Source organism: Pezoporus occidentalis, unplaced genomic scaffold (genome assembly GCF_034315485.1).
Source record: "Pezoporus occidentalis ecotype Australia unplaced genomic scaffold, CSIRO_AGI_Poc_V1 ctg10, whole genome shotgun sequence".
Taxonomy (NCBI): Eukaryota; Metazoa; Chordata; class Aves; order Psittaciformes; family Psittacidae; genus Pezoporus; species Pezoporus occidentalis.
In genome coordinates, this window is record NW_026912779.1 from 1386299 (window position 1) to 1403350 (window position 17052).

The 17052-nt window shown below is 47.6% G+C and overlaps 2 protein-coding genes across 3 annotated transcripts in view; one reads left to right on the top strand and one right to left on the bottom strand.

Moving 5' to 3' along the window:
• The first annotated feature begins 1608 nt into the window (after positions 1 to 1608).
• MALL (mal, T cell differentiation protein like) lies at positions 1609 to 4368 on the top strand. Its single transcript, XM_062608762.1, has 4 exons — positions 1609 to 2015; positions 3141 to 3308; positions 3400 to 3528; positions 3844 to 4368. Exons 1-4 carry the CDS (start codon positions 1914 to 1916, stop codon positions 3904 to 3906), a joined length of 462 nt encoding a protein of 153 aa, XP_062464746.1. The 5' UTR covers positions 1609 to 1913; the 3' UTR covers positions 3907 to 4368.
• Positions 4369 to 4684: 316 nt separating this feature from the next.
• ASB3 (ankyrin repeat and SOCS box containing 3) overlaps positions 4685 to 17052 on the bottom strand; it is a 29176-nt gene continuing 16808 nt past the window's right edge. Inside the window, exons 2-10 of one of the 2 annotated variants that reach the window (XM_062608709.1) lie at positions 16737 to 16950; positions 16191 to 16349; positions 15076 to 15188; positions 14332 to 14467; positions 12835 to 13012; positions 10609 to 10806; positions 8896 to 9147; positions 6408 to 6541; positions 4685 to 5192 (exon numbers count right to left, since the gene is read on the bottom strand). In XM_062608709.1, the coding sequence (XP_062464693.1) occupies positions 4936 to 5192; positions 6408 to 6541; positions 8896 to 9147; positions 10609 to 10806; positions 12835 to 13012; positions 14332 to 14467; positions 15076 to 15188; positions 16191 to 16349; positions 16737 to 16932 (1623 nt within the window). In that variant the 5' untranslated portion in view covers positions 16933 to 16950 and the 3' untranslated portion in view covers positions 4685 to 4935. The remainder of the gene's footprint in view (positions 5193 to 6407; positions 6542 to 8895; positions 9148 to 10608; positions 10807 to 12834; positions 13013 to 14331; positions 14468 to 15075; positions 15189 to 16190; positions 16350 to 16736; positions 16951 to 17052) is intronic. The other variant, XM_062608718.1, reaches the window with a different exon arrangement.

A 17052-nucleotide genomic window follows, 5' to 3' on the forward strand; every position in this document is an offset into this window, starting at 1 on the left:
TATTTTAAATCCCTACACTTGCAGTGTTAGGGCTGTGGTTGGCTGGTACTCCACGTACCTGTTGTGGCCACATCAAGCATCATATTTTGCTGGGCAAATGGCGAAGCGCTGGCACAGGGTGCCCAGAGAAGCTGTGGCTGTCCCATCCCTGGCAGTGTTCAAGGTCAGGTTGGACACAGGGGCTTGGAGCAAGCTGCTCTAGTGGAAGGGGTCCCTGCTCGTGGCAGGGGTTGGAGCTGGAGGAGCTTTAAGGCCCCTTCCAACTCAAATCCAACATGATTCTGTGATTCTATGAACTGCCGAGGCAGCACTTTTCTCCTCTCAGGCAGCTTCCAATTCATTTCCAGTGTTGTTTAACCAGGGTGAACAAAAGCTTCTCTGTCATGGTACCCCAGCAGGCTGCAACCAGGCAAGGGAAACAGCAGGGATCTTGAAGAATGCTGCTGAGCAAGGTCAGCTAGGTTAGGGGGAAAAAACACCATCCTTTGCCCAATGAGCAGCCAAGAGGTTGCTCCGTATTTAGACTGTTTTAGTGTTTTCCCTTCCCATTCAGGAAAAGGCTGGGTTATTCACAGGAATGTGCCTGACCCACCTAACACAAATAAAAGCTGTTGAGAGCTCAGGGTATGATGTTTCCCCAGTGTGTGGCTGCCATATGCTGACTTTGGAGGGCAGGATAAGGACCTGCGGGGTATTCCTAAGGCAGCTCAAGATGGTAAAGGCTCCTTTTCCCATGGAGTCAGTTCTGAGCCAGGCACTAGTTTTGTCTGGGGTGTGAAATGCTTTAAGGTGTTTCCCAGACCACAGCACACTGAAGCCAGCTCCCACTGACAGTGTTTGTGAACTGGAGCCTCCAGCAATGCCACGATGCACTTCCCCAGCCCAGGAGGAGATTGCACCATCAGGAATGTCACAGAGTCAATCTTTGCTCTGTATTGCACAAGAGCTTGGTGCAGAAACTGATTCCTAGGGCACCACTTGGCTCTCCTAGCAGAGAGATATGGTATCTTACTGGGATATTGTCCTCCTGCTGTAGTGTTACTGGAGTCCTTTCGTCCTCTCCAAGCCCTGAGGCAGAGATGCCACCTTCAGCCTTTCATCCCACCAGATACTGGGGAGTTGGGGACTGAAGCAGAGTCCTCTGCAAGAAACAGCACGTACTTGTTGAATCCAAAGGGTACCTGCCAGGAGGCAGGGATCAAAACTGTGCCAGGAGCTGTCCTCCAGAGTCCATGGCAAATGCTTCCATCTTTTACCAATGTGCAGACTTGTCTGTAAAAAGTATTCCATAGAACATACAATGTTGGAAAAGACCTTAAAGCTCACACCTTCCACAAGAGCATCTTGCTCCAAGCCCCTGTGTCCAACCTGCCCTTGAACACTGCCAGGGATGGGGCAGCCACAGCTTCTCTGGGCACCCTGTGCCAGCGCCTCAGCACCCTCCCAGGGAAGAGCTTCTGCCTTATCTCCAACCTAAATCCTCCCTGTTTAAGTGTGGCTTAAACCTGGCTGCAGGTTTCAAAGGCGGTGGCTGTGGGGAAGCCTGATGTGAGCACGGAGCCGAAACCTGAACAGAAAGGGGAGGAGGCACCACCAGTGGAAGCAAAAACACTGCAGGCCTGAAAGCGTGCCAGGGCCAGAACCCGGCTGCAGGAAACGGCCCAGCCCAGCCCGGACTAGGATTTGATGTTTCCTTCCCCGCTCATTGAAGACCTTGACCTGCCGGGGCTGGGTGCCGCTCTCCGCCCCGGCGCGGGCAGCGGGGTGTGGATGCAGCCGGAGGGACCGGGGCCGCGGCACGGTGCCAGCACGGGCAGGCTGAGCGCTGACGTCCCGCGGGTGTGCCGGTTAAAACCCAGCTGGCGAGCGGCGCGGACACATGCGAGCACAGCCCCGGTGCCCGCGGAGGAGCCATGGCCTCAGCCGGACCCCCTGCGGCCACCACGCAGCCGGCCCTGCCCTCCGGCACCGCCGTCCTCAGAACCATCCCCTACGCGTTCATCCTGCCCGAGATTGTGAGTATGCCGGGATGTGCTGTGGGACAGCACCATGAGAATGCCTTCAGGGAATGGAGGGGCTGAAAAGCTGGGAGCGGACCTTGAAACATCCCCGAGGACAGCATTAATCATAGAAGGGTTTGGGTTGAAGGGACCTTAAAGCTTCTCCAGCTCCAGCCCCTGCCACGGGCAGGGACCCCTTCCACTAGAGCAGCTTGCTCCAAGCCCCTGTGTCCAACCTGCCCTTGAGCACTGCCAGGGATGGGGCAGCCACAGCTTCTCTGGGCACCCTGTGCCAGCGCCTCAGCACCCTCCCAGGGAAGAGCTTCTGCCTAAGAGCTCAGCTCAGTCTCCCCTCTGGCAGGTTCAAGCCATTCCCCTTGGCCTGTCCCTGCAGGCCCTTGTGTATAGAGATTTTCCTTGAAGGCAAGGGGGTGTCCTGTAAACACGCAGCATTCCATAATTATTTCCATTGCTTACGGGTCCAGAGGGCAGGCAGTGGGTCTGGCTGATAACTGCTGCTGTACTTTGACACATCACCATGCTCTGCAGGCACCATGGCCGGGACTGGGCTTTGTCAGGAGCTGCCGGTGGGCTCTGCTCCCATTGCCCATCCCAGGGAGTCTCATCCGGGGGAGCTGGAATGCCACAGAACAGCCCCAGCTCCTCCAGATAACCCCGTGCTCTGTGTGCACTGTAAATACCTGAGGTGGATCCAGCGCGAGTGACTCCCTCTGGGCTGTGTGTGGAGGCCAGAGGTGACCTCCTCGTGCTGTGATTTCAACCCAGGAGATTTATGAGTGGGCAGGGCCGAGTCGACGCCGCTGCTGGCTTTCCCCAGATGGAAACCCGTGTTTTGGCCTCTCTGCCAAAGCCCTCAGAGGGAGATGTCTCCTTGAACTCAGCACCAAACCTTTCCCTTTCGTAAGGGATGTCCTGAAGTATTGCCCAAGAGCGTTCATGGAAACTCATGCCTGTGGTGCTGCTGTCCTGCTGGGATCATCCAGGCTGGTCCATGCTGCCTCAAGTGCTTCCAGCAGCTGCTGGGGCTGGCACAGGAGGGAGGCAAGGAGGGACTCAGGGAGGAGAAGGGGCCTTCCCCATCCTGTGCTCATCAGAGGTGCCTGTGCTTGTCCCTGGCAGTTCTGTGGGACCTGGGTGTGGATCCTCGTTGCTGCGACCTCCGTCTCCTTCCCGCTGCTGCAGGGATGGGTGATGTACGTGTCCCTCACCTCCTCCATCATCTCCCTGCTGCTGCTCTTGAGCTACCTCTTTGGCTTACACAGAAACAGCGAGAACTGGAAAGTGCTGGTAAGGAGGGGCTGGGATCGAGCCTGTCCTCTGGGCAGATGGGAGAAGGATGGTCCCAGGCTTTCATCCTCGCTGCTCCCTTGCTTTGCAGGACAGTCTGTACCACGGTGCCACAGCCATTCTGTACATGAGCGCTGCTGTCCTGCAAGCCAACGCGACCATCCGCTCTGAGTCCGACCTCAACTCGCCCCTTTACTACCATCTCAACAGTGCTGCATCGGTGAGTGGGGCAGAGCACACCCTGGGGCAGGCAGGACTCCCTTGGGGGAGACGCAAGAGCAAGTACTGAAGCTACAACAGAGCCATCCCAAGCCCGTCATGCTGGTCAGAGCTTCAGCTCCTCCTTTCTGCTGTGTCATGCAGCCAGCGTGGGCTTCTCAGGGTCCAGCAGCCCACAGAAACGTGGGAAACACGGGGCTTTGCTGCTTCTTTGAGGCTGGAGAGAGCTCTGAGCTGGAGGCTTCCCTGGGTTGAGAGCACCAAGAGGAGATGGGGTTAGACTCTCCAAGCTGATGCTCTTCTTCCTCTCATGCAGTTATTTGCCTTCATCACAACCTTCCTGTACATCCTCCACGCCTTCTGCATCTACTACCAGTGAGCCTGGCAGCACCAGCTTCACCTCTGCAGGACGAGGGCTCCTTCCCAGCGCAAGGGATGCAGCTGTTGTCCATCACGGTGTCCCTGCCACCCCCTGTGGGACAGCTGTTACCTTCTCACTTCATGGAAGGAGGGATCTGTGTACAGTAGTGTCACGTTGGTGTGCTCGTGGGGACATTCCGTGCCTTGCCCATGGGCTGTGCCAGGCAGCAGGCTCCGAGCCAGCCTCCCGCTCCGACCTTCTGCCAAGTAGAGACGACCAAGGAAAGGAAAAAGAAAGTCACTGTTCCTTCAGCAAACAATGTCTTTTCTTGTATTATTTTCCTGTCTCTGGTGCAGTCAGATCACCCCTCAGACCATAAATCCATAACAGTAATACCATGTTCCTTGACCTCTGGTAGTTTCATTTGGCATATGCAGTACTTGGAATAAAGCATCTACTACCAGTGTCTGACCAAACAGATTTCAACCAATCTAAGCTGTGTTCACTCAACAGACTGGATCTAAGGAGGAAGTTCTTTCCTGTGAGGGTGGTGAGGCACTGGAATGGGTTGCCCAGGGAGGTTGTGAATGCTCCATCCCTGGCAGTGTTCAAGGCCAGGTTGGATGAGGCCTTGGGTGCCATGGTTTAGTGTGAGGTGTCCCTGCCCATGGCAGGGGGGTTGGAACTGGATGATCTTAAGGTCCTTTCCAACCCTAACTATTCTAGGATTCTGTGATTCTAACAGGCCAATATTACTCCATAAACCAAACAGATTTTGACCACTCTATAAGCCGTGTTCATTGAACAAGCCCATTTTACTCCATAAGAGTTAAAATCTTCCTTTCGAAACCCAGAAAGTGTTCACAGACTTAGAAAGCTCCAACAGACTTGGTAAACAAGTGAATCCTAGAACTTCTAACAAACTTCTAGATACAAAACTACAGTGTGGGAAGAGTTATTACTACTTTATTTACAGTGGCTCTTCTCCAGTGCCTGCTAACTGCCATTACAAACTCTGCAGCCAGAGTTCTGTCCCTGGCAGCGCCATCACCTAGTCCCAGTGGCACAAGTGTCCCTCCTCTCTGCATCTTCAGCGGAAGGAGCAGCTCCCTCCTCTCTCTGCCCCAGGTAATCCTCTGCTTCTGGGATGCCGTTGACTCGCAGCACATCCAAGTAGAGCAGGTAGTCCTGGAGGCAAGCTGGCAGTGGCAATTCCCGGATAAAGCGGTCCGACCGCAGGCGCTCGCTCCTTAGGATGGCCCGGATCTCGAGACGGCAGAGGTGGGACAGGGGAGGAATGGAGGCTGGAAAATCAGAACCAGGGCAGACACTGAGCAGGATCATGTTGTTTGCCTGTGGTCACCTGGATTTCATCCGAACCCCCGCTCCCTGGCAGATAACAGGGCACAGTTCTGGCTACTGAAGGGCTGCTGATGCTAGATCAGCATTTTCAGCGTGTTGCTATAGTTGCTCTATTAATTTAAACTTCTACAAACAAAGCATCAAGGAATCATTTTATCCTCAAGGTTTCATCTAACCAGCCTAGAACAGCTCTCTGCCTGGGAAGGGAGGCTTGTGCCACCTTGCAAGAAATGGAAAATTAAGTCTAGGAGCAAATCCAGCAACAAAATAACACCAGGGAAAACAGTTTCAGGGTAAGTTATTAAATGACAGCATGAGTCAGTTTGTGTATGATGACAAACGTTCTAACATGTTGCTAAATAACTTGAATTAGGACAACCACCGTGCCAAAAAGATACAAAAGCATGTCTATAAATGTGCATTGCTCAGACACAAACATTCATATTATCATAGAATCATACAATCACAGACTATTTTGGGTTGGAAGGGACCTTAAAGCTCATGCAGTTCCAACCCCTTGTCATGGGCAGGGACATCTTCCACTAGAGCAGCTTGCTCCAAGGATTTGGAAGCATTGGAGTTCTGTACTGGACAGATTTATCTATTTACTAGCACAGGGTGCCCCATCCCTGGCAGCATTCAAGGCCAGGTTGGACACAGGGGCTTGGAGCAAGCTGCTCTAGTGGAAGGTGTCCCTGCCCGTGGCAGGGCTTGGAGCTGGATGAATGTTAAGGTCTCTTCCAACCAAAACCAGGCTGGGATTCCATGATATTGTCCAGGAAATGTAGCTAACTAATACTGATCATTTCCCTTAAATCTTCTAAGAGGCTGAACAACCCATGTCAGGAAGGCACAGCATGATTCAGTCACTACCCATATTTTTACATTTATAGCACATGCATTCACTTGAAGTGGACACGATACCTTAACATGACAATACTTACCTGAAACATGCTAACTATGAATTGAACACGTACTGAGGACAGTATGTTTTGCTTGTTTAGGGGACCTGCTATTTCTGCTCCCCAGTCTCCAGACAAGCCATGTCTGTTGACCACGGAACCTCCTTTGCCATGGTGCATTAGCACACAGAGCCAATTCCCACCTGCAGCCTGGAAGCTGGGACATACAGACTGGTTTCCCCTCACTGCACTTACCAAAGTGGCTCTTTGGAGTCCAAGTGAACATCTCCTTGTATTCTGAAAGGTCTTGCTCCACAGCTGGAGGAAGTCTCTTCCAGTTGGTGAACTCCAGAGTGAAATTAAGGGCATTATCTCCCACGGATAAAATCCTACATAACAAAAATCCCCATAAAACAGCATTTTACACAATTGCATAAATATAATAATGGAAACAACACATAGAAAGCTTTACATTTTCTAACAAATCCTTATCAACCTCCATCCTAAGCCCAGAAAGAGAAAACCACTAAAGAGAAGTCCAAGTAACAGCATAAGCATTTACTAATGTAGTTTTATCTTCATTTATTTTCAAAAGTAAGATAGACTGTAAGAGAAAAGATGTACTATGAGATTTAAATGCCTCAGTAATAGGCAGCATTCTCCTCTGCACTGATTTATTACTCTCTTTCCACCTACATGTTAATAAGAGCTCCAGACACCAGAGCATTCTAAGCATTACCATTGCACTGGGGGGGGGAAATGTGCATTTACTGAGATACTTGTTTATTACAACAAAACCCCACAAGATGTGCAGGTATTTCAAACTCTTCTACCAGAGACTGCATTACTATGTATCCAGAAGTCAGCATGGTTTACATTTCAAACCTTCAGCATGTGTGAAGAACTTTTAATAACAGCTCAATTGATAAAGCACACAAGAAGGTTTAAGGAAAAGGAGGTGAAACAACTGGTTTACATGAGGTGTGATGAAGAGCCACAGCTCCTCGGCTGGGTGTGTACAATCCAATTCATCTGAATGGAAATCTAAATGCTCTAAACACACATACCAGACTAACCCCTTGTAATACATTTGGGTTTTTTACAGCAGATTCATGTCAACATTATGTTGTGTCCTTTCTAGTTTGTATGATTTCATTTTTCATATTTGACTCGATTTTCATATATTCACTGGAGCCCTGCAGGAGAGATGCGACTGCCTGGCTTGCTTTCAGGGAATGGTGATTTCACTGCTCTACTGGTATCAAAGCTGTCAGTCCTCTACACTGAGCAGTTAATCATTGATTCTATTATTATGATTTTTTATATTTATATTGAGCAGTTTATTCCCTGTGAGGATGCTGAGGCGCTGGCACAGGGTGCCCAGAGAAGCTGTGGCTGCCCCATCCCTGGCAGTGTTCAAGGGCAGGTTGGACACAGGGGCTTGGAGCAAGCTGCTCTAGTGGAAGGGGTCCCTGCCTGTGGCAGGGGTTGGAGCTGGAGGAGCTTTAAGGTCCCTTGCAACACAAACCAGGCTGGGATTCTGTAGCTGTTTTGCACAATGTGACAGAGACAGTTAATGAACCATACCCATAAATGGCATTTGCTTTCTACTGTCCTCCTACTATCCTCCAGGACAGCATAGTTAATATTAAACTTACAAGACCAGCAGTTTTATAGATTATGATGCAGTGTCATTTTAAAAAGTGCATAATTAAAGGAAGCAATTGGTCTAAAAGTGTTTGTGGATTAAGTACCAAAATATCAAAACACATCATATATGATATAGGTGGGCAGTGATACCTGTTCAGTCACTGAACTGCAATCTTGCAGTGGCTGGACTTTCACACTCACTTCTATGAATAAATCTGATGTACAGAAGCACAGACATGCCCTGCTGTAGATCTGCTCCTCTAATCACTGGTCAGAAAGCCACAGGTGCTAATAATTAACAGAATCTCACCAAGTCATAAATGAAGGGATTCAAAACTACAATACCTTAGCAGTAGCTGAAAACCAAATCAGTATTTCCTTTTAATTAAACATTTCCTTTAAAGTAAACTCCTACTCCTTTCACCCCGTTAAGTAATGCATGTAATGAGTTTATACACCTCACGTCATGTTAATAGCTGAGATATATGGTAGTAAAGTCTCAACATTATTGTCATGGACAAGAAAACCAGAAAACACTAATACTTTGTAATGTTAAGTGTAAGTTTCATTCATTCTGTAGTGTCTGATTAAGCATAAATTCATTGCCAAGAAGTTATTTTTATGTGGAAAAACTTAAAACACCCCAATGGCAAACGCTCAGACTGGCATTTGTGCAACGTGACTGTTCACCACAATCTCTAACTGCATCCTTTTCCTCTCAGCCTCAGCCCAGCTTCACTGTACATTTGTTTCCCACCCCTCCTGACCTCCTCCGAAGGTCTTCTTCCCATCACCATATTACACAACTAAATCTGGGGGCTAAGAAGAGATGTTTGATATAAAACTCTGGAATCGTGCTTTCCCCCATGGTATTGGTGAAGCAACCTCCATTCTGGCTTTTGGCCTACAAGAAAGGTGTGTTATTGAATCCAGCCATTACCCATGAATGATTTATTCCAGACTTCCCAGAACCCTCCCCACTCCTGATCACGGCAACTGATTATCAAGTGCTATCCTATGAAACACACATTGGCAACAGCTTTGTGGATTAACATACAATAGTTAAGTCAACAAGATAACGTTATCTGCTTACCAGAGTCTGTGCATTAAATTCACTGGGTCAAAACCAGCCAGGAGCAGATAAGGCAGCCACTGCTTGTATGCCTCTTGGGCTTGAATTGTGTAGCTCAGGAAGTCCCAGAGCTGGTCCCCAGAAGGCAGCAAACAGCCCAGCTTCAAGAAGCGTTGGAACAAAGCAAACTTCTCATGGTACAGGCAATAGCCCAGATTGATGCCCAGTAAAGTGATCCCGTATTTCAGGAAAGTATCAATGAAATAGAAATACCTACAAAGAGCACACAAGGAACAGGACAGCCTGTTACATTTTTTCCCTAAGGAAGCATCCACCATTTCACTACTTCTGAGAAAGCAAATTTCTACCAAAAATTCACCCAAACCAAAGAAAAGGGAATGGCTTGAACCTGCCAGAGGGGAGACTGAGCTGAGCTCTTAGGCAGAAGCTCTTCCCTGTGAGGGTGCTGAGGCGCTGGCACAGGGTGCCCAGAGAAGCTGTGGCTGCCCCATCCCTGGCAGTGTTCAAGGCCACCACTAACCCATGGCACTGAGGCCTCGTCTCCACGGGCTGTGAACCCTTGCAGGGACGGTGACTGCAGCCCTGCCCTGGGCAGCCTGTTCCAATGTCTGAGCACCCTCTGGGGCAGGAATTGTTCCTCAGCTCCATCTAAACCTGCCCTGGGGCAGCTTGAGGCCGTTTCCTCTTGTCCCATCCCTTGTTCCTTGGGAGCAGAGCCCAGCCCCTCCTGGCTCCATCCTCCTCTCAGGCAGTTGTAGGGAGCCATCAGGTCCCCCCTGAGCCTTCTCTTCTCCACACTGAACCCCCCAGGTCCCTCAGCCATTCCCCATCACACTTGTGCTCCAGGCCCTGCACCAGCTCTGCTGCCAGCTTTTCAACTGCGCCAGTATTCAAGGCTTGGAATGTTAGTTTAGATACTGAGTTAGTTTGGGAGGAGCACAGGGTGAGTTCGGGGACAGCAACAACTAGATCTGTTTCAGCAATAGCTCACTCCTCCATGAACAGATTTCCCACAGAGAAAGGAAGAAGAAACTTCTGTAGTAAAAGAAAAATTATCAACAATAAGGGCACACAGAGCACCTCACTGGCACAGCACATATATACACTGAGGAGTACGGCTTGTATACCTTATTTTTCCTCCAAAATTACAGCCTTTGCATCGTGAAGTAAGCACTGCTTTATCTGCTGCTCAACACCAGGGCTGTGCCTCACCAGGGATAAAAAGAAATGGGTCATGATCTAAAAGAACATGTCATTCAGCTCCCAGTCCTCCTTACAGCTCTCATGGTGAGCTGATTAATTCAGCTTGGTTTATGCACAAGGTGGGCATACAGAAAAGGAAAACACTATTTGCCAAGCACTCATCCTTACTGAAAAGCATCTGCCTACTCAAGAGTCCTTTGCATCCAACTACAGCACCAAGTCATGTTTCCAGAAGACAGGTGCTGATAAGGCCTTCTGAAAGCAGGAAAACTGCAATTATGTTCTACAAGACTGTTCTTCCAAGAGCTGAGCTTCCCCTTGGCGATTCCAGCGAGGTTCCTCAGCTCAGGTACTGAATCCAAACCCCACTCACCATTCAGATACTCAAAGTTTAACGCTCTCAGCTCAAGGTTTGAGGAAGGAGGGCAGGAAAATGGCACACTGGAAATAAAAGTTAAATAAAGACCAATATAATTACAAATAGTTTCAAAATACAAGAGGTGTACTTACTTCTTTTGGAAGACCATACACATGGGTGACCTGCAGTCGAAGTTAAGGCACTCCTGAGCATCTGGACTGTAGCCTTCTCTGAGTAACATCTCCAAACATTCCTTATTACCACCATACACTGCTGAATACACAGGGCTCACTTTGCCTTTGCCTTTGTCACAGATTCGATCAGTAACTGGGATTAGTAACTCTAATATCCTGAAAATATTGAAAAGCACTATTTATTGTGAGATCTTAAGCAATGATGCATTTTAAATGTATGGTTGGTCTTCATATGGTCATTACAGCTCAAGAGGAAAGTTCTACATGTTTGTTACACACTGAGTTTCCATTACAGAACAACCCTTAGCATTTCACACACAGCCCCACAACAAATTGTGCTTTGGCATAGATTTAGGTTGGCAGTTAAGTATTTTAAAGCAGAGACAGATTATCTCCTACCATCCAACAATCCTTTTTACAGCAATAGAGCCCCACTACACACTAACTCTAGACTTCTAAGAAGCCTGGAAGCAAACTGGGAGTTGCAAATAAAATGAGTATTTACTTCTGTTCAACAACACTGAGATACTGAAATAGTGAAACAGTTCTGTTTCATAGCTCACACCTCTGGTCTGCATCCTTCCCAGCTAACAAAAATTAGTGACACTAATTCCTTTGCTGCTGGAATTCAGTGATGCTGCTCAGAGGCTGTCAGTTACATCTTGTTGCAGAAGCTACAAAGGCAGCATTTGATTTAGACATTGCTAGTAGTGGCAACTTTGCCAACCCAGCTTCTGTTTCTGAGCAAATGGACAAACCCAGCTTCCTCAGTGTCTACTACAGCCTGCCCTCCTCTTCAGTTTGAGGAGAGGCATCCATTTGATGCACAAACTTTAATGACAGCTCAACTGATGAGCTCCTCTTGCCAGGGGTTAAGATCAAGCATCTACAAATCATTCTGCAGTTACTATCACCGTTAATATATTTAACTTTAAACAGGAGAGTTCAAGTTGGATATAAGGAAGAAGTTCTCCTTGTGAGGGTGCTGAGGCGCTGGCACAGGGTGCCCAGAGAAGCTGTGGCTGCCCCATCCCTGGCAGTGTTCAAGGGCAGGTTGGACACAGGGGCTTGGAGCAAGCTGCTCTAGTGGAAGGGGTCCCTGCCCGTGGCAGGGGTCGGAGCTGGAGGAGCTTTAAGGTCCCTTCCAACACGAACCAGGCTGGGATTCTATGAAGTGCTGTCGCACACGTGCAAATCACGGGGTTCCCAAGAGATGCTTCTGCCAACTCTGGGAACCTCTTTCCACTCCTGCCTTTCTGCTGTGGAAGTATCACTGGGACTGAGCAAAGCTACAAATGCATTTCTGGAAGGATTAAAGGAAATGGTTTGTGCCTTCACTTTTCTGGCTGGTTCAGCTCATTATTTGCATATGATTACTTCTGCTAGTTAACAGGAACAGAATTATAATTAGCAGCTGTTCAAGGCAGGTATAAGTCATATGCTATTGTTATTTATATTTCTAAATGAATTTTAACGTAATTAAAATGTAATTTAGAATGACTACTGAGTGAATCATGTATGAAGACAGGCTGAGAAAGTTGGGGCTGTTCAGTCTGGAGAAGAGAAGACTGCGTGGAGACCTCAGAGCAGCTTCCAGTGTCTGAAGGGGGCCTGTAGGGATGCTGGGGAGGGACTCTTCATTAGGGACTGTAGTGACAGGACAAGGGGTAACGGGTTAAAACTTAAACAGGGGAGGTTTAGATTGGATCTAAGGAGGAAATTCTTTCCTGTGAGGGTGGTGAGGCACTGGAATGGGTTGCCCAGGGAGGTTGTGAATGCTCCATCCCTGCCAGTGTTCAAGACCAGGTTGGACGAGGCCTTGGGTGAGCTGGTTTAGTGTGAGGTGTCCCTGGCCATGACAGGGGGGTTGGAACTGGATGATCTTAAGGTCCTTTCCAACCCTAACTATTCTATGATTCTATGAATTGATATTGGTTCAGCACTGTGGAAACCACTTTCAGCTCATCAGGAGATGGATCTGACCCAGCTGAGACGCTGAATTTCATACAGTTAGTCACTTTACTGTGACTACAAAGAGACATTTAATATTCAAATATAATTAGGAATTATAAACTACAAATCAACTAGAACTCATTTTTCTTCCTTTTAAAGCTGAACTTCATCTTTGTCTATTAAGTTTTTATTACCAGACTCTTCTGTCTGAATGTCCCTTTCACCACCTACTTGTCATGGCCCATTTCAGCAGCTGCATGAATAGGTAACTGCCAGTTATCCTCATTGCAGTAGAGGTTTGGGTCTGCCCCACTGGCTAACAGCAGCCTCACACACTCGAGGTGGCCCTCCTGGGCAGCAATCAGCAGCGGAGTGGCTCTGTCCTTGGCTTGACAGTTTACATCTGCACCTGAGGGAAAAAGGTAGCACTTTAAATCACCTCTGCAGGACACAGAATAAACAACAAATGAACTGGTTTTCACAGAGCAACTTCGTAACAACAGAGGTTTTCTGCAGCATTAAGGAAGCACAGAATCATGGAATGGTTGGGGTTGGAAGGGAGCTTAAAGCTCATCCAGCTCCAACCCCTGCCACTGACAGGGACACCTTCCACTAGAGCAGCTTGCTCCAAGCCCCTGTGTCCAACCTGGCCTTGAACCCTGCCAGGGATGGGGCAGCCACAGTAAAGAATTTCCTCCTTATATCCAATCTAAACTTCCCCTGTTTCAGTTTGAACCCGTTACCCCTTGTCCTGTCACTACAGTCCCTAATGAAGAGTCCCTCCCCAGCATCCTTATAGCCCCCCTTCAGACACTGGAAGCTGCTCTGAGGTCTCCACGCAGCCTTTTCTTCTCCAGGCTGAACAGCCCCAACTTTCTCAGCCTGTCTTCATACAGGAGGTGCTCCAGTCCCTGAGCATCCTCGTGGCCTCCTCTGGACTTGTTCCAACAGTTCCATGTCCTTTTTATTTTGAGGACACCAGAACTTTTTACATGGTCAGGTCATGGCTCCATCAGGCTTAATAGTTACGGCAATTCATTTTGGTTGTAAGGACACATGAACTTGGACATATACAAAACTTAGTGATTATGTGAAACTGTTGCTGTCACTCCATGACCAGAGAGAGGTATCTTCTCTTTGCCTCTTCTCCCAAGGAAGAAGTGACAGGACAAGAAGAAACAGCCTCAAGCTGCACCAGTGCAGGTTTAGATGGAGCTGAGGAACAATTCCTGCCCCAGAGGGTGCTCAGGCATTGGAACAGGCTGCCCAGGGCAGGGCTGCAGTCACCGTCCTTGCAAGGGTTCACACCCCGTGGAGACGAGGCCTCAGTGCCGTGGGTTAGTGGTGGCCTTGGCACTGCTGGGAATGGTTGGACTGGATGAGCTTGAAGGGCTTTTCCAGCCTGGCTGAGTCTGCGAGTCTATATCGTATTACAAGAGCAATGTCATCAAAACCAGTCTATTCGTGTAGCACTATGGAGGGCTTCTAGAAGACCTTTAATGATCCTTGATCTTTTAATTTGCTATTTAATTTCTTATGTCCTACCATCACTTGCTGACAACTATATTAAATTTAAGCAATGAAGATGGTTTTGCACATCCATCAACAACTAAAACTACATTTAAAAATGGCAAAATGTGAAGTTCTGAAGTGCAGGAGCAGAACTAAAGTGGTGACAGGGTGACGGAAGTTTAAGAACAGTGAAGCTAAATGGGTGATCACTATTACCATGGGATATGAGCAGTCGTAAACTCTCCAGCTTTCCATACTGAGCAGCAACGAAGAGCGGCGTAATTCCAAAGTCATCCTTACATTCCTTGCCTGCCCCTTTCTCCAGGAGCATTTGAATGATCTCAGTGCATTCCTGAAATAGATATTTGTATTCTTAAACAACAAAGCAGCAGGACACTGACATAATCTCCTTTTCTCCACACATTCTAAGCAGAAATAAGAATATACTTCAATTCTAAAGATATACTGAGAATTTACTGGCAAACAATCAGACAGATTTCATTTGATTTTTCCACACTTGCTCATTTAAAGGATACATACAAACAGAAATTAAATTATTAGCATCATTCATCAACAAGTTTAAGAGCCATTAACATATCCAGAAACAGGTCTCACATCTCACTGACGATGAGATACTAGACAGAACTCTGTGTCAAAATATCCTGTAAGAGATTCACTTCCCAAATCCAACAGGTAAGCTTGGGAGTACATGCAATATTTCTAATTAATTAATCAACACTGATTAAATAATGCTTCTAAATAATTATTGCTTCCCAACATCAGCATCTCCTGCAGTTTCAGCTCCACTTCAGAGCACTGCAAGCACTTCAGCCTTTAGATCCCATTCTGACTATAGGGTAGGTTAGGAAAAACACTTCTATATAGAGGCCAAGAAATGCAGAAGTTATCACTCAGAATACACCAGTTACATGGAATTTATATGATACACTTACAGGTTACCTGTAAAGAAGCTTGGTGTAAAGAATTCCATCCAGACAAGGAATGAGGTCCTTGAACATTCGCCCCATGTTGGAGCAGGAAGGTTACAGAGTCTGTATTGCCATTTTCAACAGCTGGGAATGGAACAGGAAAAAAAGAGGCCAAGACATTCCAATTAAATGGATTTCAAGAGCTCCCTAAAAAACTCAGATGGTCTCACCGCTCACTTCCCTGCACAATAATCACAATCCTTTTAAACTCACCTTAAACTGAATTCTTTTAAACTCACCTTCAATATTTGTTTCCTTGCCTTTTACACTTACAGCCCCAAAGCAGTGTTGGAGAATGGAAATTTGACTGCAGAGCTTTTAGTTAGACCTGTGAAAACCCCACCTACCCTGTGCTAACACAGGTAACAGCAAGCTTCTCTCCTCCCTCTTTCCTGTGGCACACACTGCTCCCCACCAGAGCAGTGCCTCTGGCTTGTAGTACTCGACATCCAACACAGAGCTGTGCCATAGCTCCACCACAGAGCCTGCACTAACCTGACCAGAAACTTGGTCCTTTTTAACTCTCTCATGGACACAGCCCCAGAACCATTCTTTGCCCTTGTCTAATCTACATACATAGTCTTAATTATCGTTATCCAGCGTGCTTTTAATGATGATTCCCCCATAAGTGCTACCTGTTGCCAATTGTTCTAAGCTATTATTTACATCAAATCACAGTGAAAAAAACTGTAATAATGGACTTTTAACTGCTGTAACTGCTAAACTAGGAACTGCAGAAAGAATAAGAGGCGTTTCACAGAAGAAGTAGGAAGGAGTTAGAATAAGAATTGAAACACCCCCATACAGGTGTAATCCTATTTTTCTTTGCTAGAAAGAAAGAGCAGGTGGTGATGAAAGCCAATTTGGTTTCATAGTTCTGTTTGCACACACAGCCTGAAGCAGAATTATCCATAAATGAAAAGTAATTCCTAGTCATGCTCCATCTCTGAGTCGAAAGCCTTTTATTTAGGCTACTAAAACATAAAGTCTGGTAGGCAGCGAGTGAACTCTGGTGAGTTTAAACTCAGTGAATAAGCTTTTCCCCACCCATTGGGTGTTCTGAGATCCCAAGAAAGCTCATGTCACCTAGGAACAGGGGGGTGGTTCTTTCCATGGTAACGTCATTGGGGTCAGCCCCGGCCTCCAGGAGAACACGGATGCTTTCCACAGAGCCACGGCGTGCTGCAAGGTGCAGTGCAGACATCCCTTCAAACGTCTTGGAGTTCACATAGTCATCAGATGGAGCTACAGGAGAGTAATGAAAGAGAAAAATGAGAGTGTATTTAGTAATGGATTATAAACCACAGTTATTTTCTTCACATAACCCAGTTATTTGAGATCTGTGGCCTACAGTGTATGCGCAAACGTGTTGTTATCACCCCTTCCAAGCAGCAGTGTCAGTTATTGCTGGCCCTACACAGATAACAGCTTTGGGCAGAGAAGACAGAGTAAAACCCAGTGTCATTCACAGGCTACAATGTGCCCATTTCTCTTTACTATGTAGAGTCGGTATCTAGGAAACCACATATAAATTCACAAAATAACTAAGAATACGGTGAAAGAAATCTATGTGTTCTAATGGCAGTGTAATTTAGCAGAAAACCCCACTACTTCACATCAGGTTTTCCTCACCTGCACGAACAAGCAGCCTCAGGCACTCACTCGAACCACGAGCTGCTGCTTCGTGGACTGGCACCCAGCCCCTGTTATCGGGAACGTCAGTGCTGTACCCCTGCTTGATGAGCTTCCTCAGCACTTTAACGTTCCCTTCCCTGGCCGCCAGCCCCACGGCAGAACACCGATCCGAGTAGGCTTCCGTGAAATCCATCCCTGCGTCCGGCCAGCTCTGCGGGAGGAAGAAAGGGGAGGAGAGGAGGGGAAAGAGGCGCCTGTCAGCACAGAACACGTATGAGGTCGGTTTGCTTCGTTCTGCAGCGGTTTTGGGGGT